The 15,192-nt window shown below is 49.1% G+C and overlaps 1 protein-coding gene across 1 annotated transcript; it reads right to left on the bottom strand.

Annotated features, from left to right (window-relative positions):
• Positions 1-3,569: 3,569 nt before the first annotated feature.
• Positions 3,570-5,863, bottom strand: LOC123134615 (protein DGS1, mitochondrial-like). The gene is made up of 6 exons (XM_044553832.1): positions 5,708-5,863; positions 5,397-5,523; positions 5,067-5,273; positions 4,746-4,865; positions 4,473-4,640; positions 3,570-4,030 (listed from the first exon to the last, which is right to left on the bottom strand). Exons 1-6 carry the CDS (start codon positions 5,833-5,835, stop codon positions 3,809-3,811), a joined length of 972 nt encoding a protein of 323 aa, XP_044409767.1. The 5' UTR covers positions 5,836-5,863; the 3' UTR covers positions 3,570-3,808.
• Positions 5,864-15,192: the final 9,329 nt, after the last annotated feature.

Here is a 15,192-nt window from a genome sequence, read left to right as displayed (position 1 = left end):
CAAAACACGGCCACGGCGTGGGTGCAGTTCCAGGGGTCACCCGGTTGGTGGTTAACTGGGGTCTATGGACCCCAGGAGGATACGGACAAAGTGCTTTTCATGCAAGAGCTTAAGGATGTCAGAGAATTGCATGCAGGCCCCTGGATGCTTGCCGGCGACTTCAATCTGATTTCGGACCCGTCGGACAAGAGCAATGACAGGATCAATCGTCGGATGATGGGCCGCTTTAGGAGATGCATTTCGAACCTCAACATGAAGGAGCTCTATCTCAATGGCCGTAGATACACTTGGTCTAATGAACGGAGGGAGGCCACTCTCGAAAAGCTTGACCGGGTTTTTGTTTCGGTGGAGTGGGAGGCGATGCACCCTGCATCTTTCCTCTCTGCGCTCAGTACCAGCACATCAGATCATTGCCCATTACATCTGGTACTTGAGGCAAACCTACCACGGGGGAGACGCTTCCACTTTGAGGCTTTCTGGACGAGAATTGAGGGCTTCCAAGACGTGGTCAGACAAGCGTGGGGCAGTCAACCATTCATACAAAACCCGTACAAATGATTGGCGGCCAAGCTTAGGACAACTGCCAAACATCTTTCACGCTGGAGCAGCAAGTATGTGGGAAGTGTCAAGCAGCAAATTCGCATTCCGAATGAGGTCATTCTTCGGTTAGATGTCTCCATGGAGAGCCGTGCTTTATCTCATGATGAAATCGGGCTGCGGAGGTTGCTAAAAGGCAAGTTGCTTGGGCTGGCCTCCCTCGAACGGACGATTGCCCACCAGAGATCCCGGATTCTTTTCTTGCGAGAAGGGGACGCGTGCACACAGTTCTTCCATGCGCATGCAAGTAATAGGAGGCGCAAGAATTTCATTACCAAGCTCAAAGTGGATGGCGTGGTTACGACTGACAATGAGTCTATGGCAGAGGCTGTCGATTCTTTCTTCTCTAACCTGCTTGGAGACACCACAGACCGGGAGTTCACACTCGATTTGGATGAGCTAGGGCTGCCCCGCAAGGACATGAGTCACCTTGAAATTGAGTTCAGTGAGGAGGAGATCTGGACAACCATTCGTGCTCAGGAGCTTGACAAGGCGCCAGGGCCTAATGGCTTTCCAGCACGGTTTTACTTGAGCTGCTGGCAGATCATAAAAGATGATGTCATGGCAGCCTTCCAGACTTTTGGCAGGATGGATTTCCGCGGCCTCACGTCCATTAACCAGGCTCTTATTACTCTCCTGCCCAAAACGCCTGCAGCCATGGAGATCCGCGAGTTTCGCCCCATCAGCTTGATCCATAGTTTCCCGAAACTTGTTGCCAAGGTGTTGGCAACACGTGTGGCCCCGGACGTCCCAGAGTTGGTCGGAACGCACCAAGGTGCTTTTATTCAAGGAAGATGGTTGCATGATAATTACATGATGGTGCAAGGGTTGGCCAGAAAGCTTCACGCTTCGAGGCGAGAGGCCGTGATGCTTAAGCTTGACATTACAAAAGCCTTCGACACCGTGCACCGGGCATTCCTTCTGGAGATCCTCCGACACATGGGATTCAACAATAAATGGATGGCATGGATCTCTGGCCTTCTAGCTTCGTCCTCCACTAGAGTGCTACTCAATGGCGTTCCGGGAGAGGTCATTTACAATCGACAAGGTCTGCGGCAAGGAGATCCGGTCTCCCCCCTCTTGTTTGTCCTTGTCATGGAGGGGCTGCAACGTATGTTCTACAAGGCCATGGCGGCAGGGATTCTGACGCCTCTTGCGACCACCGGCGTTCAGAAGTGCACCTCCATCTATGCGGATGACGTGATCACGTTCATTAAGCCGGATGTGCAAAGTCTCAGGGCGTGTGCTGCGTTGCTGTATGACTTTGGTGTTGCATCCGGTCTCAGCACTAACCTGACAAAGTGCTCCGCCCACCCAATAAGATGCTCCGATGAGCAGAAGCAGTTGATCGCAGCTGAGATGGAGTGCCAGGTGTTGGGCTGGCCGTGTAAATACCTTGGGCTGCCTTTGGGGCTACGTAAGATCACGGCAGCTCAGCTCCAATACATGGTTAACAAGATGGCTGACAAGCTACCTGCTTGGCAGGCGAGACTGCTTTATCGGGCTGGACGACTCGAGCTGCTTAGATCTACCTTGATGTCCATGCCGATTCACGCGATGATGGCACTTGACCTGCCAATCAAAACTATTACTGCCGCGAACAAGATTTGCCGTGGTTTCCTATGGAAAGGGCGACGCGAGGTGAATGGAGGACACTGCATCGTTGCATGGAACCAGGTTTGCTCGCCCAAGGAGCATGGCGGCCTCGGTGTTACGAACTTGCGCTACCTGAACTCTGCACTTAGGGCACGATGGCCATGGTTACAGAGGACCGACTCCACCAGGCCGTGGAGTGAGTTTAACATACAAGTATCAGATGAATCGATGGGAATATACAAGGCAGCGACAAGGTGCACGCTTGGAGATGGGGAGATGGCCCGATTTTGGACAGATTGGTGGCTCTCTGATGGCCGCATCGAGGACACCATGCCACACCTCTATGCTATGGTAAAGAAGCGTGGGCGGCAGATCACAGTCAAGCAGGCCCTCACCGCTGGATGGTGGCAAGATATGTCCCCGGACATGGGAACGCAGGCCTTGTTCGAGTTCATGGCGCTGGTGGACCTAACCCAACATGTTGAACTGCGACCGGGCATTGAGGATGCCATTGCCTGGACTTGGGAGAGCTCAGGAACATTTTCTGCGCGATCGGCATATCGCGCCCACTTTGCGGGCCGCATAGAGAGCGCGGGAGCAGTGCAGGTATGGAAATGCAGGGCCCCCCCTGCTTGCAAGTTTTTCACGTGGCTCGCGACACGGAACCGATGTTGGACAGCAGATAGACTTCAGCGACGGCAGTTGCCGCACCCATCGGCATGCCCATTCTGTGATCAGCTGCCTGAGACCTTGGACCATTTGCTTCTCGGATGTGTTCTAGCAAGGCAGGTATGGACCAAGGTCATGAACACATGGAGTAGGCCGGACTGGACGCCGTCCGCAGATTCAAAACTTGTCGAATGGTGGACTACTCTCAACCCCCAAAATCAATTCAGGAAGGAGGCGTGGACGGTGATAACCCTGGTGTTATGGATGCTATGGAAGCACCGAAACGACATTGTTTTCAATGGCGCGTCACCATCTGTGGACGACCTTCTTGTTAAGATCGAGTTAGAGTCTTAGGATTGGAGAGCGGCTGGCCTGCTGCGTGAACGTGGCTTAGTCATTTGTATGGTAGATAGGAGGGACGAGAGCGAGTAATCCGCATGTAGATTCTTTAGGGCTCTAGCACCCGTAGGGTTGTACTAACAACAATGGCCTTTTCTTCTGGCCACTTTCTCTATCTATGATCCTGATGCGTCAACCTTGACGCATTCCTTGAAAAAAAAAACTTGGCGGCCGGCGAATTACACGACAACGCAACAGATCGATTCGACCTTTGCGAAACGCAGCGACTTCTCTCGATGGAACTTGGCGAACTGAACGATGGATAGCCGCAGGCTCGTATCGAGCCTGTTATTTCTTTATTGCTTCGATTTTCGTTGGTCTACAGGGTTGGGGGTACAGGCATATATATATGCAGCTCAGCCTAGCTAGCATAAGCAAACCAAGTCGGTTTCTAATACTAGTCCTAGTCGGCCACACATGTATACGTACATGTATGGAATACCTAAGCCGTGTTTAATTCTAATATAGATGACCAATAAAATGTTGCACCCCGCTAAAATAGCTTGATTTACTTTCAGTTTACTTGCACTAGTATAACACAAAAGATTTAAAAAAATATAGAAATTAAATATCTTACTGGTTCAATGGGATCACTCCAGAATCGAGCAATGGACTTCTTAGCATGTTGAACCAAGTTATAGTCGTCAGAACTTCCCATCAAGCTACTATGGCGTAATAGCCATAGAGAGCATAACGAGAAGCCAATTGCTCCACATGTGTAGGGGAACCAGTATAAGGTCATATGTGTTGGTTTTTTATGCCTTGAAAGCTGACATTGCCAAAACAAAAATTTGCTTTAGACAAAATGAGCAAAATTACTTCGTACAAACATATCTACTTTTAGATATTTGGGTTTGAACAAATTATTAGTAGGTGATTCAAGCGCTTAATTCTGAAACCTCTCACGGTTTTGGCAATCATCTGCCCAGTGTGTTAGTTACATTTATCGAGTCACATATAAACAGAAATATCTTATAACTGAACCTTCATAAGAATAAAACAGAACTCTTAATGCTCCTTCAACGAAACAGGAAATACTAATCGGTAAACTCAAGTATACGGTGCACTAATAGCAACAAACCCCATGATAGAATTGCTAGGAATAAGTTGACTATTACTTGTTCCCATCTAAGAGTGGCATCCCTATGAATAGGTGGGTGTATCCTGAAATTGATTAAGTATGTATAACAGATGAAGAAATAATTACTTACCAAAGTGGAAACAAAATTATCTAGATTCTCGAGGTTTTGATAGATCAAACCTATAGCATTTGCTGAGAATGCATCTGTCCATTGTGAACTATTAATGTCAACTTCTGGCAATCTTTTGAATTGAAGTTCAGATGGGTTTTCATCATTTGTGAATAGAAGAGTTTGGCCCTGAAAATATATAGTTAACTAAGTAATTATTGCATCAAAGAAGGAAATATAACATACTTTAACTATCCAATTATATTTATAAAAAACAATGCATACCCCACCCACCTTTCTGTGTAATTCCTCCAACTTGGGAAAGACATGGTTCAAAACAATAAATAGTGTACATAGGGATTCACGATGACTTCCAGTTAATCCTTCTTTGCCTATATCTGCTTGCTGATAAACCTGTTGAAGAGGAGAGGTAGAATTTTAATTCTTGTATAAGATACTGATAATGTAGTCATGTGACACGGAAGAATATCTAATAGAGGAATAAAGATGGGTTTAAAAATTAACTATAGTAGGGCATCAATTATTCTACTTCAATCAGTAGAGTACGGCAGCTATGTTAGTACTTTGCCATTAAAAAAAACTAAACTTACAAACCTCAGCAAGAAAAACAGCCAAGCAGCGATTGATACTCTTCAGGACATGAATGTTTGTTGAGATAATATTATATGCAGACTCGAAAAGGCTCTGCGATGGACCTCCGTTGTTCCCAAGTCCAGTCAGACGTGGGCATGTTGCTTCAACAAAAGCACCTGGACCTCTTTGAAATATCATGAAATACATTGTCTGTGAATATGATGAACCCTAAGAAAAATTCACAAACATAAAAATCTAATTAAGTAGAACCAAAAAAACATGATCAACTTATCTGTATGCTATTACTGATAGTGTAAAAGGAATTCAAAGATTTATGTAAGAACGTGTTACCCAACAATTCTTGGAGCTCCAATACTCCAAATTTTCATCAATGCTACGCAAATAGGACAGTGTGCGTTGCATAATTTCCTCCAAGATGACGCAGCCAATGGGCTTGTTGTAAATATCCCTGTAAGTACTATATAGTAAAAAAATATCTCAATTTTTTATCACCACAGATCCAGATCAATTTGGAATAGCTCAAGGAAAGTGATGTGTTTGCATAAAGTGACAACTGGAAAAAAATAGCATACAGAATAGGAGCCACCCAACTGGAGATGGGTTTTTCTTTTTGACGGGTGGAAGAAGAAGGGTTTTCTCACCGGAGAGAATGACCGACGGAACTGTGGACAGGGAGCGGGAGAGCAGGGCACCGGCGCCGGCGGCCGCCAAAGAGACGGTCGAAGAGGGAGTTCCATCCACGAGCGGGTAATGGCGGCAAGGTCTCCATGTCGATTGAGTGCGTGGGCGAAGCGGGGGACTGTCTTTCTTTTTTTCTAGGGAAACCTTATAGTGTTTTTATTTTATAATATACTGTAGTAATTTTACATAGAGACCGGGTTGAACTAGTAGTATGCCTTAGCAAATACAGTCCTTGAAAAGGAAAGGTAAAGACCTTGGTTTTGTTGAGTAAATAGGCAATTTCTCGATTAAGTTAATCCACGAGTAAATCACTAGCATGGCATTGACTAAGTTGATGACGTACTGACTTTGATCTAAACATGCACGTACTAAGCAAACAGTAGACAAATCTACGCATACTGCTAGTACTGCTAATATGAAAATAATCAGGAGCGGGATAAACGAGTTATACCCTTCAGTAGGCCATGCAGAGGCCGCGGCTTTGGTGGCAGCAGCGGCGTCCTCGGCGGCCTTCTTGTCGGCTTCAGCTTTCTCAGCGGCGGCACGGTCGGGGTCGGTGGACATGGTGATGATGAAGGCGACGCGGACGTAGAGGAAGTAGACGATCGGAAGCGAGCAGTCGCGTAATCGCTGCCCAAAAACCTATTTGCCCCTCACCCCGTACAGGAACCAGAAGGGCGTGGTTTCGGAGACCTGCTCTCCCGTCGACCGTGTACGCGGCGGACGGGATGGAGTCACCGGCGGCAGCAGCAGCAAAGGAACGACGGTGGGCGTGCGCGTGAGCAGATGTGATCTGTTCGTGGCGGCTAGGGTTAGGGGACACAACACACTTATATAGAAGCAGCCGCGTGGAGAGACGTGGGCTTGACCCACGTCTGAGTCCGTGACAGCCCACGATCCGACGTCTTGGATCGTGGCCCTGCTGTCAGAACCTCTCCGTTAGTGACTGGCAAAAATATGCGCATAGGTGTGGCTCGGCTCATTCCCGCAACCCGCGACGCGGGGCGGCGCGTCGCGTCGCGTCGTGACGTGACATGGCGTGGCAAGGCGTGGCGAGGCGGGCGGTGGAGGAGGAGCGCGCGAGGGCCTCTTCTCTTCTCAAGCTCCAATAGCATGTAAAAGAGCCACCCTTATAAACCACTCCAACTTTCCTTCCACTAGCATGGTGGGACTAAACTTCCCACCACCTTGTCATGCCACCTACATGGGCCCTTAGAGATCAAATCTGAAATTGTTATATGGGCTCTAGGCCCATCTCACATTTCAACAATCCCCCACCAGATCTCAAGGGCCCACTTTGTCCTTTGTTCCAAACGCTGTTTTGATATACTAGCGTTTCAGTGAAGACCTGTTAAGGTTGAGCTTCATCTAGAGCAAGTAGCTACACTCCTTCACAACTGAACAATGGACTATGCCTTAAATTGTCAGTTTGGCGTAAAGAAGTTTCACCACATGTCTTACTAGTACTGGGCTGCCGAAGGCTGACCCCTCGGGTGGAGCATATAACTCACACTCCTGGCCTATTCATGAGCTTACTAGAGATCACCCCAATCTCATAGACTGTGACTAGCAGTCGGGCTCACATAGGTGTGTTCCTCCAAAGATCGCTCTGTAGGATAGCATCTTGCTTATACATATAAGCCTTGGAACACATTAAGACAATAGTCATCCTTCCATACAGTTTCCGAGAGTATTGCATCTCCAACGGAGTGGGTTAGTAAAATTACTCTCCTCAGTTCACCACTGGCTTGTTTCGCAGGTCCTACTTCACGGGATCTCCAATCACATAGGTTGGGTTACCACCATGGCAACTCATGTGGGTCTCATACCCATCTCCCTCGATGCACTATCTATCACTACACGTGATAGCCCTTTCGTAAAGGGATCTGCCAGATTCTTAGCCGTATGGACATAGTCCAGCGCTATCACTCCGGAGTTTCTTAATTTTCTGACAGCTTTTAATCTCATTCTTATGTGTTTGTTGGACTTCATGTTGTCCTTTGAACTCTTCACCTTGGTGATGACAGTCTGATTGTCACAGTTCATAAGGATAGCCGGAACCGGTTTATCAACCAGTGGCAAGTCCATCAAAAGATCTCGAAGCCATCCTGCTTCAACACCAGAAGTGTCTAATGCTATTAATTCTGCTTCCATTGTCGATCTCGTTAAGATCGTTTGCTTGCAAGACTTTCAGGAAACAACGCCACCTCCAAGAGTAAACATATACCCAGTTGTGGCCTTCATTTCATCAGCATCAGAGATCCAATTCGCATCACTATACCCTTCAAGTACCGACGGGTCTCCGGTATAGTGAAGTCCATAGTTCATAGTACCTTCCAGATAGCGCATAACTCTTTCAACAGCATGCCAATGTCAGGCCTCGTTGCGCTCGCTAGGTACATCAGTGAACCAATGATTTGAGAGTATCTCAATTGATCTTTAGCCATGCCTTTGGACTTTCGAATCAACGCGCTAGGATCATATGGTGTTTGAGATGGTGTGCAGTCCGAATATCCAAAACGACTCAACACCTTCTCAACATAATCGGATTGCAGAAGTGTGATCCCACCCTCATTATCTCTCAGTAGCTTGATGTGCAAGATAACATCAGCCACACCAAGGTCCTTCATCTCAAAGTTCTGAGACAAAAACGATTTGACCTCCTCAATGACTTTGAGGTTTGTTCCGAATATCAGTATGTCATCAACATACAAGCACAATATAACTCCTTCGCCCCCACCATGGCGATAGTATACACATTTGTCAGCCTCATTAACAACGAAATGAACAGATGTCAGAGTTGTATTGAACTTATCATGCCATTGCTTAGGTGCTTGCTTCAGGCCATATAAAGATTTCAGTAACTTACACACCTTCCTTTCCTGACCATCTATCACAAAGTCATCTGGCTGTTGCATGTAGATTTCCTCATTTAGCTCTCCATTCAGAAAAGCCGTCTTAACATCCATTTGATGGACGAGAAGACCATGTGAGGCCGCCAACGAGAGTAATACTCGAATGGTGGTCATCTAGCCACAGGTGAATAAGTATCGAAGAAATCTTCCTCTTCTTTCTGGTCATAGCCCTTGGCCACAAGCCTGGCCTTGTACTTTTCAATCGTACCATCGGGCCTAAGCTTTTTCTTGAACACCCACTTACATCCCAATGGTTTGCAACCATAGGGACGCTCAGTGATCTCCCATGTCCCGTTAGCCATGATGGAATCCATCTCGCTACGGACCGCATCCTTCCAGTAGTCAGCTTCTGGAAAGGCATACGCTTCTGAGATAGAAGTGGGAGTATCATCCACGAGGTACACGAAGAAATCATCACCAAAGGTCTTTGCAGTCCTTTGTCTCTTGCCCCTACCAAGAGTTTCCTCGTCATCCTCCTCAGGATTTTCATCATGTGTTCGTTCATAATATTCCATAGGAATGGCAGGCTCAGGAGTCTCCTCAGATTCCTGTCTAGAAGTGCTTTGCATATCTCTCATAGAAAAAATATCCTCAAAGAATGTAGCATCCTTAGACTCTATGATTGTACCGACCTTCTGGTTAGGTAACTCAGATTTCACTACTAGAAATCTATAGCCAACGTTGTTCTTAGCGTAGCCCAAATTAACGCAGTCCACAGTCTTGGGTCCAAGCTTACGCTTTTTGGGGATCGGCACGTTGACTTTCGCCAAACATCCCCAAGTACACAAGTACGAGAGTGTTGTCCTTCTATTTGCCCATCTCTCATAGGAAGTGATCTCATTATCCTTTATCGAAACTTTATTCAGGACATGACATGCCGTCAATATAGCCTCCCCCCACCATGCCTTGGATAAACCCGACGTATCTAACATGGCGTTAACCAGATCCGTTAGAGTACGGTTTTTCCGCTCGGCAACCCCGTTTGACTGGGGTGAATAGGGAGGCGTCCTCTCATGAATAATGCCGTGTTCCGCACAGAAGGAATCAAACTCACTCGAGAAGTACTCTCCACCACGATCTGAACGGAATCGTTTAATTTTCTTTTCAAGTTGATTCTCAACTTCTGCCTTATAGATTTTAAAGTAGTGTAGAGCCTCATCTTTAGTATTTAACAGATACACATAGCAATACCTAGTGGAATCATCTATCAATGTCATGAAGTGTTTCTTTCCACCTTTAGTCAATACACCGTTCATCTCACAAAGATCAGAATGTATGAGTTCTAATGGTGCCAAGTGTCTCTCCTCCGCAGCCTTGTGAGGCTGGCGAGGTTGCTTAGCTTGCACACATGACAGGCAGTTAGAACCTTTGGCTAAAGTGAAACTCGGGATTAGATCCAACTTAGCTAGCCGCGTCATAACACCGAAACTTATGTGACAAAGACGTGAATGCCAAACCTCAGATTCATTAACACTCGAATGAATATGGTTCACGACTTTATTACAGAAATCTGGGAGGGAAAGGTGGAACATCCCTCCGCTCTCATAACCTTTTCCAACAAATAGTCCATACTTAGGAACAACTAATTTATTAGACTCGAATACCAACTTAAACCATTCTCTACATAGAAGGGAGCCACTAACGAGGTTCTTCTTGATGGCAGGGACATGCTGCACGTTCTTCAGCTGCACGATCCTTTCCGGAGTAAACTTCAGATCGACCGTGCCAACACCATGAACAAAAGCACTCGCGCCATTCCCCATCAATACGGACTCGTGGCCTGTGACCTGGTAAGAAGAGAACAATGAAATGTCAGCATACACATGAACACCTGCACCTGTATCCACCCACCAATCGGTAGGCTGAAACACTAAAAAAACAGTAAATAAATTACCGTACCCAGATGCACCATTCTCATTGTTGCCCACAATCATGTTGACAGACTTGGAGTCCTGTCCTGACTTCTTAAACTTGTTTGGGCACTTGTTGGCCCAATGTTTAGTCGAACCACAAGTAAAGCAGCCCTCATCCTTCTTGTTCTTCTTGAAGGTCTTCTTACCCTTCTTCTTGAAGTCGGTATTTTGTTGGACATCGTTCTTTCCCTTGAACTTGTGGGAGTTGAAGTTCCTCTGGTTCATCATGTTGGCAACAGAAGTCCCTTCGGCCCCTTTTCCGTGCGAGTCCTTTGCCCTCGAATTCTGCTCAACACTCAGATGGCCAATGACATCCTCCACAGAGAATTCACGCCTCTGATGTTTCAGAGTGGTGGCAAAATTCCTCCAGGAATTGGGGAGCTTAGCGATTATGCAGCCCGCGACAAACTTGCCCGGTAACTCGCACTTCAGAAGCTCAAGCTCCTTAACAATGCATATTATCTCATGAGCCTGCTCCAGTACAGGACGGTTCTCAACCATCTTGTAATCGTGGAACTGCTCTATAATATACATCTCGCTCCCTGCATCGGCGGCCCCGAATCTACACATACTAAGCAAACAGTAGACAAATCTACACATACTGCTAGTACTGCTAATATGAAAATAATCAGGAGCGGAATAAACGAGTTATACCCTCCAGTAGGCCATGCAGAGGCCGCGGCTTTGGTGGCAGCAGCGGCGTCCTCGGCGGCCTTCTTGTCTGCTTCAGCTTTCTCAGCGGCGGCACGGTCGGGGTCGGTGGACATGGTGATGATGAAGGCGACGCGGACGTAGAGGAAGTAGACAATCGGAAGCGAGCAGTCGCGTAATCGCTGCCCAAAAACCTATTCGCCCCTCACCCCGTACAGGAACCAGAAGGGCGTGGTTTCGGAGACCTGCTCTCCCGTCGACCGTGTACGTGGCGGACGGGATGGAGTCATCGGCGGCAGCAGCAGCAAATGAACGACGATGGGCATGCACGTGAGCAGATGTGATCTGTTCGTGGCGGCTAGGGTTAGGGGACACAACACACTTATATAGACGCAGCCGCGTGGAGAGACGTGGGCTTGACCCACGTTCGAGTCCGTGACAGCCCACGATCCGACGTCTCGGATCGTGGCCCTGCTGTCAGAACCTCTCTATTAGTGACTTGCAAAAATATGCGCATAGGTGTGAGCTCGGCTCGGCGCAACCCGCAAGCCGCAACCCGTGTCGAGGCGGGCGGCGGAGGAGGAGCGCGCGAGGGCCCCTTCTCTTCTCAAGCTTCAATAGCATGTAGAAGAGCCACCCTTATAAACCACTCCAACTTTCCTTCCACTAGCATGATGGGACTAAACTTCCCACCACCTTGTCATGCCACCTACATGGGCCCTTAGAGATCAAATCTGAAATTGTTATATGGGCTCTAGGCTCATCTCACATTTCAACAGGTTTAGCATGCCATGACAAGTTTGACCGACATGTGTGAATCACAGGGCGCTTCTCCCTTGGCACGGTGGCATGTATGCACGGATGATGGTGGTAGCCTGGTGAGTGTGTGGTGCAGCTAGCAAATATCTAGCCCTACGTGCCAAAGGAGAATTGCCCTGCCATTTGCCTCAGCTGCTCTATGAATTCCGATCCAAATAGGTGAGCTATATATCTGCCCATACTACCCGTAGGATGCGTCCCACAGCCCCTGATATGCAAGTATGTTTTCATATGTTTCCAAGACTAACCATGCTTACATTTGATCATTATAACGTATATGTTTGCCGGACAGAAAAAGGAGCGGATTAGGATTTAATACAACCACAGAAAAAGAAGATGTGAAGACTCTAAGCAATACACCATGCTCAGCCGCAAGGCGGCAAATCAAACTTGCTGTTAGACTTTTGACGTTTCATTAGTTAGCACGTGACGTCCCAAGCAGCGGCGCCGGCGTAGGCGGCGGCGGGGCTGCTTCTTCCTCTCTGCTCGGGATCTGGACTGGTGCGGGACGGCCCCACCGATGGAGGCATCGGGCTGGTGCGGGGCTCGGCGGCGCGATGGTGGGCGCGTGGGGTGGCGGCCAAGACGTCGTATGACGGCCCTTGTGGCCGTGGATGGTGCGGTGGCTGCACGGTCCTCCTCTCAGGTGGTTGGGCGAGGGGCGGCCTCTGGCCAGATTTAACCGGTTCTGCGTTAGTGGGCTTCATGGTTTTAAATAGCCGGCTATAGCTCCGCTATAGCCCACTATATAGCCTTTACAACAAAGTGCTGTTAAATGGTCGTTTTCACAAATAGCTCACTATAACCCCGCTATAGCTGGTTTGGAGGCACGCCGCTATTTAAAACATTGGTGGGCTCTGGCGCACTTCATGGGGGAGGAGGGTGGATGCAGGCCCGGTTGGGTCTCTGATGCGCGGTGGCCCTTGCTGGTGTGCGACGGTTCGGTCGGCGCCATGTGAGGGTGGCCGCTGTGGCTGGGCTCATACGTGTCGGCGGGGCGGGGCGGGCCTAGCGTGGTGCTGCTGCTTGGGATCTTCCTGGTGGCTGTGGGGTGGCCAGCTACTCTCTTGCGGCGGTGGTCCGGGTCACACAGATCTGCTTTTTGAGAGTATTTAACCAAAAACTACCACAATTCGCAGATCCGTGCCTACAAACTACCACTTTACGAATTTGTGCCAAAAACTATCACCTTTTTTCCAATCCTTTGCTAAAAACTATCAACTATGAAAATGGTCGATTAAACCTGATTATGACAAGCTAGGCCCATCCATCCAGGCTAAAATAGTCAACACCGTTACTTTGACCGTCAACCTAAGGGGCCCACATGTCAGTTCCATCTCCTACAACTCCTACCTCTGAAATTCCCCACCAAGCACAAGCCTAGGCACAGCTGCGGCCATGGCTAGCCAGCATGGCGGGCAGCTTGGCAGGCGGTGCGCAGCCAGCCAGCCCGGCAGTGCGTAGGCTAGCTAGCGCGGCGGTGGCCATGACCAGCTCAACCCCTAGGAAACTAAAGCCTCGCCGGCGAGCTATTCTTCCCCCGCCGTCGTGGTAGGAGCTCCGCCTGCACGAGCCCGCCGCCCAGCCCTTTCCACGCCTCTTCTTCCTCCACCGTCACGGCAGGAGCTCCGCCGGCGCTCCCCGCGCTGGCCGAGCCGGCGAACGCGCTGTCGCTGCCCACCTGGGCTGTCCACGCCTCTTCTTCCTCCGTCGTCGCGGCAGGAGCCCCGCTGGCGCTCGCCGCGCTGGCCGAGCCGGCGAACGCGCTGTCGCTGCCCACCTGGGCCGTCCACGCCTCTTATTCCTCCGCCGTCGCGGCAGGAGCTCCGCCGGCGAACGCGCTGTCACTGCCCACCTGGGCCGTCCAAGTCTCCAGCGTCGCGGAGTGGTACGTACTAGCACATGCTTCCTCTGCCGCAGCCTACTCCTGTCGAAGCTGCGAGCGATTTCTGCTTCCTGCAAAGATCGAATCTCTGAGGAGGGGAATTGCAGAGGAAGGGGATAGAACTGACATGTGGGCCCCACATGTTAACGGTCAAAGTTAACGGTGCTGACTTTTTCGGTCCTGAGGGATGGGCCCAATCTGTCATAAGCGCATTTAAAATGGAGGAATCGGTCGATTTAGGGACATGGTAGTTTTTAGTCATAGGTTAGTAAAAAATGGTAGTTTTCGGCACAAATTCGTAAAGTGGTAGTTTGTGGGCACGGATCCACGAATTGTGGTAGTTTTTGGTTAAATACTCGTTTTTTGAGGTTTTGGATGGCTTCCGACGGAGTGTATGTGCAGTGCAGGGGGGCCGACCTAGTCTGCGCTGGTATGCCTTCATGTTAGTGCTCTCCTTGTGGCTGCTATGTTGTAGGTTGGATCAACGCCGATGGCCATGGATGTGGCGGCGTGTAAGTTTCTCTCGGCCAAGGTTAAGGACTAGTGTCAGGCCGGGCTCGGTGGTGACCGTCAACAGCTACTAGGTCATGTTCCCCTCGATCCGCAAGGATTGATTACGAACGCAGGCATCGACACCTCTACTGTGGAGGCACTCACCCAGGCTAGGAGTGGAAGGAGGCCTTCCATTCTTCCCACTGTGGCTGCGTGTTGTGATGTCGATGGTTGGCAGTGACTCGAAACATGGATGCCGAGGTGGCGGCCTGGATGACGGTACGTATGGTGGCTTTCCGGTAGGCTCCATGACGACAATGGTGGCTACGATTCTTGGTCGTCCAGACGACGACGGGTGTGGCGGTGGGTGGTTCAGACACACTTTATGTCCCTAGTAGTGGCACTGCCCAGATTAGGATCAAGAGGTCGATTCTCGCTCTGCCTGATAGGTGACTTCACTTGCCTGTCTGCGGTTCCCTTGCGTGTGCTACAATCCTCTTCCCGCTGAGCCCCCTTTCTCCTCGGGTGAACTAAAGGAGAACTAGCTGTCTTTTCACATACAACGAATATAGTTTTTTCTTTCCCACAAATCTTGTTTCCTTGTACAACTGTGTTTTTTCTCGTGGAAGCAGGGGCGGAGCTACAGGGTGGCCAGGCGGCCCACCCTGGGACTTAGTTTCGGCATCTTTACCTATACCTATAGAGATGGGCCAGAGAAAGAAAATTTTGGCCCAGTAACACTTTGACACATGCCCCTGAGCCTCTCTCGC

The sequence above is a fragment of the Triticum aestivum genome, chromosome 6B, assembly GCF_018294505.1.
Source record: "Triticum aestivum cultivar Chinese Spring chromosome 6B, IWGSC CS RefSeq v2.1, whole genome shotgun sequence".
In the NCBI taxonomy this organism is placed as follows: Eukaryota; Viridiplantae; Streptophyta; class Magnoliopsida; order Poales; family Poaceae; genus Triticum; species Triticum aestivum.
The sequence above is the reverse complement of the archived record's forward strand: the minus strand, read 5'-3'. Positions and strand labels throughout refer to the sequence as shown.

What these genes read in the sequence shown, in the direction of transcription:
- LOC123134615 (XM_044553832.1), bottom strand. Translation starts at nt 5,835, where the DNA reads ATGGAGACCTTGCCGCCATTACCCGCTCGTGGATGGAACTCCCTCTTC. An exon ending in TCCGTCGGTCATTCTCTCCG is followed by an intron (nt 5,524 to 5,707) that starts GTGAGAAAACCC and finishes TTTACTATATAG; the next exon opens with TACTTACAGGGATATTTACA. An exon ending in GGAGCTCCAAGAATTGTTGG is followed by an intron (nt 5,274 to 5,396) that starts GTAACACGTTCT and finishes AATTTTTCTTAG; the next exon opens with GGTTCATCATATTCACAGAC.